This window comes from Musca domestica, unplaced genomic scaffold (genome assembly GCF_030504385.1).
Source record: "Musca domestica strain aabys unplaced genomic scaffold, Musca_domestica.polishedcontigs.V.1.1 37, whole genome shotgun sequence".
Classification (NCBI taxonomy): domain Eukaryota; kingdom Metazoa; phylum Arthropoda; class Insecta; order Diptera; family Muscidae; genus Musca; species Musca domestica.
Genome location: NW_026712321.1, coordinates 690,781 through 706,995, shown reverse-complemented (window position 1 = coordinate 706,995; position 16,215 = coordinate 690,781). Strand labels below are relative to the sequence as shown.

At 34.9% G+C, this 16,215-nt stretch overlaps 1 protein-coding gene across 16 annotated transcripts in view; it reads right to left on the bottom strand.

Moving 5' to 3' along the window:
- The window catches only part of LOC101899783 (patronin), a 54,580-nt gene that overhangs the window by 23,796 nt on the left and 14,569 nt on the right, over positions 1–16,215 (bottom strand). For 14 of the 16 annotated variants that reach the window (XM_059126276.1, XM_059126286.1, XM_059126280.1 and 11 more), the window contains exons 6-14: positions 14,557–14,706; positions 9,592–9,741; positions 6,259–6,405; positions 5,915–5,977; positions 5,705–5,845; positions 3,972–4,104; positions 3,671–3,909; positions 2,055–2,194; positions 1,871–1,978 (exon numbers count right to left, since the gene is read on the bottom strand). In XM_059126276.1, the coding sequence (XP_058982259.1) occupies positions 1,871–1,978; positions 2,055–2,194; positions 3,671–3,909; positions 3,972–4,104; positions 5,705–5,845; positions 5,915–5,977; positions 6,259–6,405; positions 9,592–9,741; positions 14,557–14,706 (1,271 nt within the window). The remainder of the gene's footprint in view (positions 1–1,870; positions 1,979–2,054; positions 2,195–3,670; positions 3,910–3,971; positions 4,105–5,704; positions 5,846–5,914; positions 5,978–6,258; positions 6,406–9,591; positions 9,742–14,556; positions 14,707–16,215) is intronic. The other 2 variants (XM_059126282.1, XM_059126283.1) reach the window with 2 other exon arrangements.

Below are 16,215 nucleotides of genomic sequence, written 5' to 3'. Positions count from 1 at the left end.
AGTCTTTTGGTCTTTTAAAAAACCGATGCTCTTCTTCGTCTTTTTTAGTCAACCAAAAACACCACTATCTTTCTGTCGTATAAATCTCGGTTTATAGATCTCCTAAAATACTCCTTGTATCAGGGCATTCAAAAAAGACTGCCTTATCGTGAATAATAAACACCTTCCCTGATTAGCTTTTTTTCTTCTGAAAAACTCCCTTTTGATAGCATGTAAATTGTCCATTCCGATCCCCTAATGAGACTTTTTTAAGTCTTTAAAAACACTTCAATTCGATGCTCTTCTTTATACTTTTTGGCCAACCAAAAATACTATATTCTTGTCGTCTAAAAATCCTCCTTCTGGTAGCATAAAAGGGTTCCTTCTTTGCGGATTATAGATCTTCTAAAATACTAATTTTTCAGGGCCATCTAAAAAAGACTGCCTTCTGGAAAATACCCCCCCCCCTCTTTATCTGTCCAACTTATTTTTATTTCAAAGAGTAACTTTTTGTAGTCTGAAATGCCTTTTTCTGATTTCCCAAAGAGGCTTCCTTGTTGTCTCCTACTTTTCTTTCAAAGAGTAACTTTTTATAGTCTGAAATGCCTTTTTCTGATTTCCCAAAGAGGATTCCTTCTTGTCTCCTCAAAAAAAAAAAAACTTCTTATGATCTGGTAGAGAGAATTTCGCCCATATTCTTTTTGAAAAAAAGACCTCCTTCGTCTAAAAAGACCTCCTTCTGTAGTAGTCTGTGTAGTCTAAAAATACTCTATTCTAACCGACCAAACAGGCAAAATGTTGGTAGTCTAAAAACATTTCTTCCTCTCTGAAAAAAACTCTCTCATCTACTACAGATGTTTCTTAAAATTCTCTACGGGTATTCCATGGGGGTGTTCAATTAAACTTTTCTTGCTGATTTTTAATAAATTATTATTAAAAAAGATTTCCTTATAAGTCTTCCTCTCTTGTGGTAAATAATTGTTTCCTTTGTTGTCAATTATAAAACTTCTTTCTGACTTGCTATTATAATCCTTAAATAAAGAATGCCTTCGGTTTATTTATAAAGGATTAAATATGGACACTTATAGACGCCATGAACTTCAGTTTATATATGAACGCTCCCTGTAAACCCTTGGGCATCCAATTTGTCTATTAATCCTAATTTCAGCTCCGGCCGTATCATAAGATTTCCTGCACAATCAGCAAGTCTGTATATGTTTCAGATTTAATTATAGCTCATATTTTATTTTAGAATATTTTAGACTACCTGAATCCTTCCATATAATTTGATTGGAAAACGAACGGAAAACGTTCTAAGTCGCTATGAACATAATTATGTCTATGAACTCTTCCTGTAAATTCAATACACTTCAAGTCATTTAAGCAAAGCCTTTGATCTCCAGCTGGTTCATAAAAACCCCTATGCCTTTAACTTTTCTATAAACCCCAAAGATTTCCTGCACATTCAGCTCGGTTAACAAAATTGAATGTGTTTCAGTTTTGATTTTAGCTCGTCTTTGAAACTGCCTGAATTTCAGTCTTTCTCGACATCCCCTAATCTACAGAGTTTTTTTTCAATTCTTCTCTATTTTTGTAATAGATTTTTTGTTGTTGCAGAACTAATTACATACCTAAATAAACTACAAAACTTCAACACAAATACGATTTTTATAAATAAATTACAATACTACGCTAACAACACTCTTGGGAATTGAATACAAAAAAAAAAAAAAAAAAAAAGAGGGGGAAACGGTTTTTAGTAGTACAGTGAGCGAGCTACACAATATTGGAAAAAGTTAGATTGTGTGCAATAGTTGTTAGAATTTTACCCAAATACCAACCAAACCAAAAGTAATATACCCACATTCAACATATCAACACTTCAACTCACTTGATACTTATCCAATTCCATGGGATCAATGTCTGATGTACGTTTCGAATCATTGCTCATTGTTTCCCATTTCATGTAATCATCGGCCATTAGGTCGTCTTGATTTAGCTGGAAAACAGATAAGAGAAAATTATTAAAATTAAATGACATAATTTCTTTAATGATTTCGAAAATGTATATTAACCTTTTCCTGATAACGATTCAGAGCCATTTCAATTCGCCGCTTATCCTGTTCAATCATGCGCCGACGTTCTTCCAGTTTCATGCGTATATTTGACAATTTATAAGCACTCTCTTGGGATCGGGTGTCGTCATCGTAAAGATCTGGAGAATTAGAAAATTTGGGAAATGTTAGAAAAGCAAGAGATGCAAGGGAAAGTAGATGTTGCAAGGGTAATGGAAAATATGTAAATGGCAAAAAAACTTTAGAATGACAGTAGGAAAGCTGTGCCTTCTATTTTTCTGGAAATGTTGGTAATCAGTTCTTATATAAAGCCACATTTAATACTCTTTTTATATTCATAATAGTCATTCAAAAAGTTATATTTTGTGTCTATTTAAAAAAAAAACGCCATTCACGTCAATAAGAATATCCTTTTCTAGCGCTAATTCTCACCAAACAAGACTGTTTTCCAAAATTTCTTTACTCTGGATGTCCAAAAGACTCCACTCAATAATATAACTCTTCCATTCCTCTTCGGAAGTTTCTCCTTTTTGGTCATCTAAAAATACCCAATTTTCGTCAAAAAGAAGGTCTTTTTCTGGCTGTGCCACTTATCAAAATGGACTAGTTTCTGTTCACATTCAAAATTTTTCCTTTCTGGTCAAATAAAGTCTCCAACCTCTCCATTTCCTGACACTACCTCTCATATCTGAAGCACTTTTTAATTGATACAAAAGTTCTCCTTTCTGGTCATTTGAAAATTCCCTCGTCATCCGCTCTTCTGATCATCTTAAAAAATCGACTCTCGTCAATTATAAAACTATTCTCAGGCATTGCTGCTTGAATTCAGTTTTCCTTCCTGGCTTTTTAATAAGACTCCTTTCTCGTCACTAATGTTGCCCAATTTCCGGCATTTTTTCATAAACAAAAAATTCTTCTTTCTGGACATCAATTTGGTCATTAAGGAAGTCCTTCTCTAGTGCCATTCATGAACCAAAAAAGAGTGCTGATCACGTAAAAGATCTTCTTAAAAGTTCGTCTAAAAAGGCTCCATTCTAGTCAATAATAAACCCATTCTCAGGCACTGCTCCTTGACATTCAGACCATCACTCCCTGGCCCTATCTTTGAGATCTTCCCGGCAACCACCTCTTCCAAATCATCTACCAAATACTTAAGCTTTTAGATCCTCTATCACTTTCTAATATCCCTTCCTTAGTTCTTCTATATTTTTTTATACCCTCCACCATAGTATGGAGGTCATTCCGCTTGTAACACCTCGAAATATACATTTTAAACCCCACAAAGTACATGTATTCTCGATCAGCATAAAATTCTATGTCGATTTAGCTATTTCCGTCCGTCTGTGGAAATCACTCTAGCTTCCGAACGAAATGAAGAAGGTTGATAACTTTTTACTCAAATATATATTATGTCTGCAGGACTTTTGGTAGTGAAAATGGGCAATGTAGGTCCACGTTTTGGTAAAGCCCTGATATAATGGTGCCTCCCTATTTTCGGTATTTTAATAATTTAAGCGACATTATTCACCGGAAATGTTTCAAATGTGGTATTTGATGTTCGTAATGGATGGAGCGTTTTTTTTTTTTTTGTATAAATATATCCTGTTTCCTCTTACCACTTGTTTTATTTTGCCAATTCGTTTGGGGTTTCATGTGCATGCTGGCATTTGAGGATTTTCGCGTGAGTGTGGCATTTGGATCTCTTTCCCTGGGTGGTTCATCGCCGGCCAGCATTTCGGGACTATTCGAATGTTGTTTTTGTTGCTGTTGTTGTTGTTGTAGTGGCACATTTGTGGCACTGTTGGCATGTGATAGGGTGCCATTATTTTTGGCAGCAAGATTGACATTGTCACAGCTAAAATCGAAGAAAAAAAATCGAGATGAAAAACTTTCAAAATCCACACAAATATATCCTACCTTGGTTGCCGTTTCAGCGGCTGTTGTTTCTCTGTATCGTGATCTTGCTTTTCCGACCCAGAATCGGTGTCATAGCCCAGCTGTAAGGTGCCCCGGGCATCGGCTATGGAAGAACGAACGGGGACCACATGTTCTGTAAGTTAAAATGAGTTCATTAATTTCGAAAATATGTAAAAGGAGAGGAGTCCTTGTCTTGTTAAAAAGTATGGTCGTATCGCAAAGTGTCTTGTTAAAAAGTATGGTCGTACCGCAAAGTGTCTTGTTAAAAAGTATGGTCGTATCGCGAAGTGTCCTGTTAAAAAGTATGGTCGTACCGCAAAGTGTCTTGTTAAAAAGTATGGTCGTATCGCAAAGTGTCTTGTTGAAAAGTATGGTCGTATCGCAAAGTGTCTTGGTAAAAAGTATGGTCGTATCGCAAAGTGTCTTGTTAAAAAGTATGGTCGTACCGCAAAGTGTCTTGTTAAAAAGTATGGTCGTACCGCAAAGTGTCTTGTTAAAAAGTATGGTCATATCGCAAAGTGTCTTGTTGAAAAGTATGGTCGTATCGCAAAGTGTCTTGTTAAAAAGTGTGGTCGTATCGCAAAGTGTCTTGTTGAAAAGTATGGTCGTCTTGTTAAAAAGTATGGTCGTATCGCAAAGTGTCTTGCTAAAAAGTATGGTCGTATCGCAAAGTGTCTTGTTGAAAAGTATGGTCGTATCGCAAAGTGTCTTGTTGAAAAGTATGGTCGTATCGCAATGCGTCTTGTTAAAAAGTATGGTCGTATCGCAAAGTTTCTTATTAAAATGTATGGTCGTATCGCAAAGTGTCTTGTTGAAAAGTATGGTCATATCGCAAAGTGTCTTGTTAAAAAGTATGGTCGTATCGCAAAGTGTCTTGTTAAAAAGTATGGTCGTACCGCAAAGTGTCTTGTTGAAAAGTATGGTCGTATCGCAATGCGTCTTGTAAAAAAGTATGGTCGTATTGCAAAGTGTCTTGTAAAAAAGTATGGTCGTATCGCAAAGTGTCTTGTTAAAAAGTATGGTCGTATCGCAAAGTGTTTTGTTGAAAAGTATGGTCGCATCGCAAAGTGTTTTGTTGAAAAGTATGGTCGTATCGCAAAGTGTCTTGTTAAAAAGTATGGTCGTATCGCAAAGTGTCTTGTTAAAAAGTATGGTCGTATCGCAAAGTGTCTTGTTAAAAAGTATGGTCGTATCGCAAAGTGTCTTGTTAAAAAGAATGGTCGTATCGCAAAGTGTCTTGTTAAAAAGTATGGTCGTATCGCAAAGTGTCTTGTTGAAAAGTATGGTCGTAACTCAAAGTGTCTTGGTAAAAAGTATGGTCGTATCACAAAGTGCCTTGTTAAAAAGTATGGTCGTATCGCAAAGTGTCTTGTTGAAAAGTATGGTCGCATCGCAAAGTGTCTTGTTTAAAAGTATGGTCGTAACTCAAAGTGTCTTGGTAAAAAGTATGGTCGTATCACAAAGTGCCTTGTTAAAAAGTATGGTCGTATCACAAAGTGCCTTGTTAAAAAGTATGGTCGTATCGCAAAGTGTCTTGTTGAAAAGTATGGTCGCATCGCAAAGTGTCTTGTTGAAAAGTATGGTCGTATCGCAAAGTGTCTTGTTAACAAATATGGTCGTATCACAAAGTGTCTTGTTAAAAGTATGGTCATATCGCAAAGTGTCTTGTTAAAAAGTGTGGTCGTACCGCAAAGTGTCTTGTTAAAAAGTATGGTCGTACCGCAAAGACCTACCTATAGTGGTATTGGATAGTTTACGTTCTCGATCACCTCTGTCGAAACGATCAATGGCATTCAACTGATCCTGAGAGCCACCAAAATTTTCAATTGTCAATTGAGAATCTTCACTGGAAGAATTGCGACGGGAACGGCGGCCTAAAACAAACAGAAAGAGATTTTTGAATTAAACTCTTCTCAAAATGTATGGAGCATGGCAAAACATACCTGCATAACTAGGTCTGCGATGCTGATCCCAATTACTGGGCCGGCCGGCTGGAACATTGTCACCTAAAATTTAGGGAAAAGGTTAGCAAACATTTTCAAGAAATATTTTTTCACCTCAAAATTTTTACAAACAAATTCAAATTTTTTCCACAAAAAAAGCTTAAATTAAAATTTTCTTTTCAGACACAAAAATAATATATTTTTTTACATTATTCAAAGTAAATGATTGATTAGCATAAAAGGACACACACAACAACAATGTTGGCTGGCTCTTAGTAAAGGAATGGCGCGTGTGTGTGAGTGTGGCAATAAAAGCATGTGTGTTCGTGTGTTTTAAAACAAACCTCTTTCATCGGCCTTCGTTTCGGTGTTTGACTTCTCTTTTGCTTGTCTTAGACGGGCGGGCATTAGTGGATCCTGCTGTTGTTGTTGTTGTTGCATATGCATGGTAGATAATGTGGTAACGCCACGTGATTTGTGCACAACAAATGCTAAATGATGAAGAAATGAATAAAAAAAGAACAGAAACGTAAAAATAATATTGCAGGGTGGTTGGGGTAGTGGTGATGATGATGATGATGGTGGTGTTCATGGTGTCGATGACGATTGGAAACGTGAATTAATAACCAAAAATAAACACACATGACTGAAGTAATCAAAATAGAACTCAATAAAAGAAATTGTCATTGGTTATGGGTGGCATTGGGTGGATTACCCTTACCCATGGGTAGACTTAAAGTTTCAAGGATGGCAAGGATGTGGCTAGAAAAACGAAAGAAATAACCTCGTTTTTTTTGTAATAACAAAATTGGTGGCAAATATATTCGCCAAGATAGAAACTAATTTGAGCTAAAAGGCATGTTTACATTCAAGAAGGCTTAAATTGATTCTAATAAGGAATCATACTGAAAATAGAAGATATCTTAAAGGTTCAACTGACAATGAGTCTTTAGGAGATCATTGGTCATAGATGACGACAAACTTTCCATAAAAATGGAATATAAATGATGGACCACAAATCCCGCAGCCATATGTCCACACTATCACTTGATAGAGTCCACCAATATTGGCCATTTTCGTACCTGACCTAGCACTGATGCAAATATTAGGATTTGCAAAGTTGGAGCAAAATCGGATTATCCTTTCTGTTTCTGTGCAGTAAATTATTATAACCTCAGCCATAGGGCTAGAGAGGGTATATATCATTTGATACGGCCAAAACGTGCCTAATCGAAATAACGGTTTTAAATCCTAAGTCTCATTGGCCCAAATCCGTTTCATTTGGAGTCGATCGATCTAGCGATGACCGTCCGTCTGTTTGTTTGACTGACTGGTGCACACGATAACTCTCGAAGGGAATATCCGATTTGATCCAAACTAGGTACATCGTAATATTATTGTCATACTTAGATCGAGTTCGGAGATGGGCAATATCAGTCAAATCCTTCTCTTACCTTCCCCACAAAATGTCAACATTTTCATAGAAAATAATTTACTGCACAAAAAGAGAAAGGATAATCCGATTTTACTGCAACTTTGCAAATCCTAATATTTGCATCAGTGCTAGGTCAGGTGCGAAAAAGGTCAATATCGGTCCACTCTATGAAGTACCTCCTCCCAACAAAGGGTCAACATTTTAAATAATTAGAACTCTTGTAAAATGTGATATAAGTGTCCGACTGTCTTCAAATTACACACATCACAATATTTTCATTAACCCAAGGTCTGGTGTGAATATGGGATATATCGGTCTACTCCTGCTGGTGCCTCCCCCACAAAGTGTCAAAGTTATGAATAACCAAAACGGTTTTAAAATAGGAAATAAGCATACGTTTCTCTTCAAATTACACACATCACAATGTTTTTATTATCCCAAGCTCTGGTGTGAAAATGGTATGTATCGGTCCACTCCTTCTGGGAAGAGGGCCAACATTTTGAGTATCCATGAAGCTCATAAAACGCGAAATTAACCTCCGATTCCATTCAGACTTGGCACATCTCAATATTTCTATCAACGCAAGATCTGTTATAAAGATGGAAGATATCGGACCACTTCTTCTGGTACCTCCCCCACGAAGGGTCCAAGATTTTTGAAAAACAAAACGCTCAAAGAAAGCGAAATAATCATCCAACTCTCTTCCAATTTCACACATGCAAATATTTTTGCTAACACAAGATCTGCTATGAAGATTGTATGTATCGGTCCACTCCATCTGGAACCTCCCCCACAACGGGTCAAAAATATTTCTATATTCCTATATCCAGGGTGAGATGAAAAAACTGCAAACAACTTCAGACTGCTGTCATTTCTAAGTCACTCGTCCGACAGCCATTAATATTATTCCAGTGACAGCTCATTATATTGTTTACAAGTGTACAAAAGCATTTCGTTGAGAATTTTCCAGAAAAAAAGTTATTCGTGATGAAATTCAAGCGTGATAGTGTGATTTCTTTATATTTGGCTGGAAAACCACAAGTGGCTATCGTTAGAGCACTCCAGCATTTAAATGTGAATAAATCTTTTGTGTCTCGTACCATCGCTCGTTACCGTGATACTGGTAGCGTAGCCCGACGTCAAGGAAGTGGACGGAAGAAAACAGCAAAATCAGCAGAAATGGTTCGAAAAGTAAAGAAGCGACTTTAAAGAAACCCGCGAGTTGCAGTGGCCGAAAAATGGCTCGTGAGCTGAACATATGGAAATATTCCATTCGGCAAACATTCAAAAATGAATGGAGCTGAGGGTAAAGCCATTGAAATTCCAAAAAGTGCAAGAACTTACACCGAATAGACTCAAAAGAGCTAAAGAGTTGCTTCGCCTGGTCGAAAGTGGTGAACCGCCGAATTTGGCTTTCTCCGATGAGAAAACATTCGTTGTCCAGCAGTTTATAAACAAACAAAATGATCCGCTCGTGTTTACTTTCCAAAGAGGTCGGCTGAAAATGTGCACCTTCGGTCACATTGATCACCAATTAAATTTAAAAAAAAAAATGTAAAAATTATGGCGTATGATTTTGTTGCAGTTTTTTTATCTCGCCCTGTATATTTCAAATATTTCTCTCAACCAGAAACCTGCTGAGATGAATATGGAATTTATGATTTCGCATAAAATTGGAAGTAAATGTTCGATTTTCTTGAAGAGTAAATGAAGGGTAAAAATGGAATACTTAGGACGACTATATCTTGTATCTTATCCAGATTTTCTAAAAATTATGACATATTTCATAAAAAGTAAAGGATGTAGTCGATATAGTCCGTACGTGGCACGTCGCATTATTTATATCATATTTATTTAGGTCCAATACGAAATGGACAATATTGGCCCATTCTTGCGGAGCCTAGTCATTAGAGGGGTCAACAATTTAAATAATCATAACAGAAGTCAATATATATGTAAATAATCGAACATTGGCTGATGTATATCCTCATCTGTCGGCAAGACTAACTGATACCTTTTTAACTTTTTAAACGTGGTTTGAAATGAAGAAGGTAATTTAAACCATTGAAACTCCCCTTCATATATTGATATGTACTCTGTATAATTTCCAATAAATTTGCCACATCCTTTTCAAAACGTTTAAATCTACCCCTGGGAAAAAAAAGAACTCAAAAATAAATTAATTTTTATTTTGGGTAATTTAGAAATTGAAAATTAAATAAAAAATCAAAAATAAAATTACCTTCAGGAGTATTTTCGGCCATATTATGGTGGTGGGGATCGTGGTGGATTTGTGATTGTTGTGTTTGCTGTAATTGTTGTTGTTGTTGTTGATGGTGAAAAGATGCAGCAGGTTTATGGATAAAGCCACTCGCCGTATGTGTATACGTTACTACAGGAAAAATAAATATAAAATAATAATTATAGAAAAAAACGATAAGAATTTTCAATTTCAATTTTTTTGTGGTGTTAGAGAGGGCAAGGTAGAAATTAAAACACAGGTCAGCTGTACAAGGTGGGCGGTCGGTGTAAAATAAACAAACAAATAAAAACAAAGAACGTGTGTACAATTTGCGTTGGTGTGTTTCCTTTGTGTGTGTGTGTGTGGGGGTGGGGGTGTGACTGTGAGTGAAATGTGCAATGGTGTGTTAAATATTGTCAAGATTTGTTTTTTCTAGCCAATCAATCAGTTACTAAAGAGAAAACTTAAAGCTTTATTTAAATACCGATAAAAATACAAAAATTGGAGTTAATACTTTTTTTGTTTTGATTTTTTAAAAGCGGGGGTTAAAGAAACACACACATTTTTTAAATATTGATAAAAATATTTTTTTTGTAATAATAAGGATATTTAATTTTCATTACTTTTTAAAAGAGAGTGGCTTTGTGGAACTATAAGAAAAATTAAAAAAATAACTATTCAAATTAAATTAGATAATGAACGAGTGGTGAGTGACTGAGTGGAGACAACAACAAGTAGTACCAGGTGGGCGGCGGGTAATCTATGTAAATGTGAAAATGAATGAAGGAATGACTGACTGACTGAGTGAATGAATGTAGGCAGTTATTGCTGTGCTGTAAAGCTGTGTCGCCGGCTGAAGCCGCTGCTCTTACTGACTTGGCTGCTTTAATGGCTTGTCTACTTTTCTTTTTTTTTTAGCGTTTTTATTATTATGCTTAAGGTGGGGCAACAATGATTATGCATTTGCAATGAGCGAAAAATAGAACGGGGGTAGGGGGAGGGTGGGTTTGGTTGTCTATATTTTCTGGTGGGTTTGATGAAACAACAATGATGATTTGAATGAATGAATGAACACAGCAATGTGATTTGAATGTAAAAAAAAATGAAGAAAAAAATATGTAACTGCGTATGCAAAATATAAATTGTGTGATTTGTAAATTCTAACAAAGATTTTCATGGATTTCAGTAACTGAAAATACGGAAAATCCTACTAAATGAAAAAAGTGGATCGAAAAAGTGGGTCAAATCACGAAAAATCAAATTTCAACTGATTTGGTTGGAATTTAGGTTAGTAAACTTCAAAGAAACCTAAATTAAAAAGTGGACCAAAATTGAATATTTTTCACTGAGAACCCCAAATATTAAATTTCCACTTTTTTTTGATAGAAAATTTCGAATCAAACTCTTGGAAACCCGAAAATTGGGAGATGTTCTTATATGGGGGCTCATTTCCTTTTCTTCTCTCTATTCTATTCTCCAATCTTCTTAATTAGGATGAACACAATGGACCAAAAGGTCACCGAGTAGAGTTGTTGTTTATACAACCGCGCATCCTTTAACCTAACCTAAATGGGGGTTATACCAAGAAATTAACCTACAGAGACTACTTTTAGCGAGGACTTAGTCTACGCAATAAGAACCCGAAATATCAAACAACAGTCGATTTGATTGGAAATTTCAGCAGACAGCTTCAAAATATCGAAAATCGGGAGGTAAAGTTATATGGGGGCTTTACCAAAGCGTGGACCTACATTGAAAATATTTTGAAGGCAGTTAGACCATTCACTAAAAACCCCAAATATCAAGTTTCAACTAATTTCGTAGGAAATTGAAACCCAAACTCTCGAAAATCCGGAAATCAGGAGGTACCTTTATATGGGGGCTATAACATAAAGTGGACATACAGTGACTTCCTTTTGCGAGGAGTCAGTCTACCCAATAAGAACCCAAAATATCAAAGGACAACCGGTTTGATTGGAAATTTCGGCCCACTGCTTCAAAATACCGAAATTCGGGAGGTACATTTATGGGGCTATGACAAAAATTGAACCTAAATTGAAAAAAAAAAATGTTGAGGGGAGTTAAACTACCCAATGCGTACTCGAAATATAAATTTACAGTTGATTTCATAGGAAATTGAGACCCAAAACATCGAAAACCACAAAATCATGAGGTACCCTTATATATGGAGGCCTATACCAAAAAGTGGAATAGAATTGAATATTTTTTGCAAGAATATAATCTAACGACAAAGAGGGCACGATATATGAAATTACAGCCGATTTGGTTGGAAAATTGGGACCGTAACCTTCAAATTCCCCAAAATCTGGGGGTTTCATTATATGGAGGCTTCATAGAAAGGTTGACAAACATATACATATATATTTTGCGAGTAGCAAATCTACCCAAAGGGAACCCGAAATGTGAAGTTACAGCTGATTCTGTTGAAAATTGGCGATCGAAATCTTCAAAAATATCTAAAGTTCGGAGATACCGCTATATGGATGCTATCCCAAGAAGTAGACCTACATCGAAATTGTTTTCGGAAGGAGTTAAATTACCCACAAAGGACCCGAAATGTAAAATTATATAACTGACATAGTTGAAAACTGGGACCGACAGCTTCGAATTATTGAAAATCAGGAGGTACATTTATCTGGGGACTACATCAAAAATTGGATCGACATACAATATTTTTTGCAAAGAGTTTAACTACCAATTGAGAAACCGAAATATCAATTTACAGCTGATTTAGTTGGAAATTTGAACAGAAATTTTCAAAGCCCAAAAATCAGCAGGAACCCTTGTTTACCTTCTTTATAGGTTTATTTTTGGGAGAGGATTAATCTAAACACAAAAACCACAAAATATGAATTTTCACTTATTTTGGTTGGAAATTGGGGTCTATATCTTCAAAATACCCAAAGTCAGAAAGTAACGACAACTTCGAAACTTAAACGTGGACCCAAACATCCTAAGAATGAGGTACACTCTAAGAATGAGGAGACTTTTACAAAGGTTCGTGGATTTGTAGAATATTTGCAATAAGACCCCCCTTTGACACATATTAGGTTGTGTTATGAATTAAAAACAAAAATTTAAGGAGACTTACATAGAATCCTGGATTTTGGATAACATTTTTAGAATGTCTCGGAGATTTCTAACAATACTTTTAAGGACTTTTTAAAGGCTCCTTTAAGTATTGCTTCCACAAAACTCTTAAAAATGGTAATAGATTTTGAAGCATATTTTTAGGATGTCTCGTGGATTTTTAAGGAGACTAAAAACGGCTAATGGATTTTGAAGCATATATATATATATATTTTTTTAAATTTAAAGGAGACTTTTGCAAAAGCACTTGGATTTTTAGGAATAATTTTAAGGAGACTTTTACAAAAGCCTCCGGATTTAAAAAGGTTATCCGGAGGAATATTATGTTTATAGAAAGCGACTTCTTCTCACAAAGTCTCGGGGATTTAAGGGTATTTTTGTGGTGACTCATGGAAGGGCTCGTACATTTTTAAGAATATTTATAAGGAGGCAAAAAGGCTAATGGATTTCAAAGTATATTTTAAAAAAAAATTAATGGAGATTTTTGCAAAAGCTCTTGGATTTTTAGGAATATTTTTAAGGAGACTTTTACAAAAGCCCCGGGATTTTAAAGGTTATCCAGAGGGATTTTAAAATGTTTTTAGAAAGCGACTCCTTCTCACAAAGGCTCGGGGATTTTACGGTTATTTTTGGGGAGACTCATGGAAAGGCTCGTGGATTTTTAAGACGATTTTTATGGAGACTTAAAAAGCCTAATGGATTTTGAAGTATATTTTTAAAAAAAAGCTCTTGGATTTATAGGAATATTTTTAAGGAGACTTTTACAAAAGCCCCGGGATTTTAAAGGTTATCCAGGGGAATTTTAAGAATGTTTTTAGAAAGCAACTACTTCTCACAAAGGCTCGGGGATTTACGGGTATTTTTGTGGTGACTCATGGAAAGGCTCGTGGATTTTTAAGAATATTTTTAAGGAGACTAAAAAAGGCTAATGGATTTTGAAGTAAATTTTTAAATATTTTAATGGAGACTTTTCCAATATCTCTAAGATTTTTAGGAATATTTTAAAGAAGATTTTTCCAAAAACTCCTGGATTTTAAAGATTGTCCAGTGGGTTTTAATGAATCTTTTTTGGAAAACGGCTTCTTCCTACAAACACTTGAGGATTTTGCAGGTATTTTTGTGGTGACTCATGGAAAGGCTCGTACATTTTTAAAAAACCTCCTAGAAAGTCCTATGGGTTTTTAAGAATATTTTTAGTAAAACTTCTAAAAAGGCTCCTTGATTTTTTATATTCTAACAAAGACCCATGTCTTTTTTGGGAACATTTTTAGGAAGCTTCTTACAAAAGTTCTTGGAATAAATATGAACGAGCTCATTTTTGGCCGGTCTTATCAAGAAACTCTTAAATTTGTTTTCTTCTTCAATTAGTTCTGGGATCTCAAAGCTATATTTAAAAACATACGCAGTCACAGTATAAATATGATATGAATGAATCTAAGAAAGAACATGCAAAAATAAAGAGAAAAAGGCAATGAGATAAAATCAATAATAAAGAACTAAAAAACGACATTTCAGTTCCAATATTCATTGAATCAGCTGGATAGAAAAGGTATGAGTTCTTTCCAGCCTCAATACAATTTAAAGCTGTGCATGGCACAAAAAAACAGAAAACGATTAACAAAAACTCAATTATTTGCAACACAACTATATAACAAAACAAATCAATTAACAAAAATAAATATTAAAAAAAAACAAATCAAAAGACATAACAAACATAACAACAAAAAAAAAAAAGTAGACACACAAAATTTCACAAAAAAAGAAAACTTTTTTCAAGTTTTTGCTTTTGTTTTCTTTTTCTTTCCATTTTGGGTTTTGTTAAGAAAAATTTGAATTTCTGTAAAAAATATTGACCTTGAAACTGAGGTCGTGTCGTTGGCGAGCTAGAGGGTTGATCTAATTCACTTCTTAGATCTGGTATTGGTATCACTGTTGGCATTGTTAAACCACGACGATGATATATTCCATGTTCATTGGCACCGGCATTTTGTTTGGCGATGATCTCTGGTGTAATTTTTTGTTTGAATTTTTATTTGTTTTGAATTTTTCAACGATTTTTTTGTGTTGTATTTTATTATTTTTTTACATTTTTTTGGAAATAGCGAACAGAAACAGCAAGAGAAAGAAAGTAAAAAAGAATAAAAAACAGTTAAGGATTAATATAAAGAGTTGGTTAACAAATTTTGTGTTTTTTTTTTTAATTATTGGGATTTTCTTGAATATTTATGATCGCTTAAAACACCTATAACAATAAGAATGTGTTTTTTTAATTAAATAACAAAAGGATGTCCAAAATAAAAACTCCAAACCAAGGACGACATAACAACAGTAACAACACAATATACAATTATTATTGTAATAATAATGAATAACCTATACAAATGTGAAACATAACCCCGGGGACATAACGAAAAAAATCCATAGAACAGAAAACATAAAACGAATATTTCAAAACTATATATAAATCATAAACAGGGTTGTTATATTTAACACCTATAGGGTCATGTTAGTAGTCGAGGACAAAAATAAAAAAAAAGTAAATTGAAAGAAAAAAATGAGATGAAGTAGTTTTTTCTTTTTCTAGATAGATGAGACCCATTTAGAGGCATTTTTCTGTAGAAAAGACCTTATCTAGGGATTTTTCTATAAAAAAGAAGACCTTGTCTAAGGCTTTTTACCATAGTATGGAGGGTATATTAAGTTTGTCATTATGTTTGTAACACATCGAAATATATATATGAATCCCACAAAGTATATATATTCCTGATCAGCATAAAATTCTATGTCGATTTAGCTATGTCCGCCCGTCTGTCCGTTTATCCGTCTGTGGAAATCACTCTAGCTTCCGAACGAAATGAAGGAGGTTGATAAAATTTTACTCAAATGTAAATTAAGTCTGCAAGACTTTTGGTATTGAAAATGGGCCATGTAGATCCACGTCTTCGTATGGCCTCCATACAGTGGTACCTCCCGATATTCGGTATTTGGTGATCTTAGCGACACTATTCACCGGAATTGTTTCAAATTTGGTATTTGATGTTCGTAATGGATACTACAGCGTAAGACAGAAAATTGTATGTGCAGGTCCACTTCTTCGTAAGGCCCTCATATAACGATATCTCCCTATTTTCGATATTTCGATGATTTTAGCGACATTATTCACCGGAATTGTTTCAAACTTGGTATTTGAAGTTCGTAATGGATACCACAGCCAAAGATAGAAAATTATTTGTGCAGATCCACGTCTTCGTATGACCCTCATTAAACGATACCTCCCTCCCTATATTCGGTATTTTGATGATTTTTCGGACAATATTCACCGGAATTGTTTCAAATTTGGTATTTGAAGTTCGTAATAGACACTACAGCCTATGACAGAAAATTGTCTGTGCAGGTCCACTTCTTCGTAAGGCCCTCATATAACGATACCTCCCTATTTTCGATATTTTGGTGATTTAAGTGACATTATTCACCGGAATTGTTTCAAATTTAGTATTTGAAGTTCGTAATGGA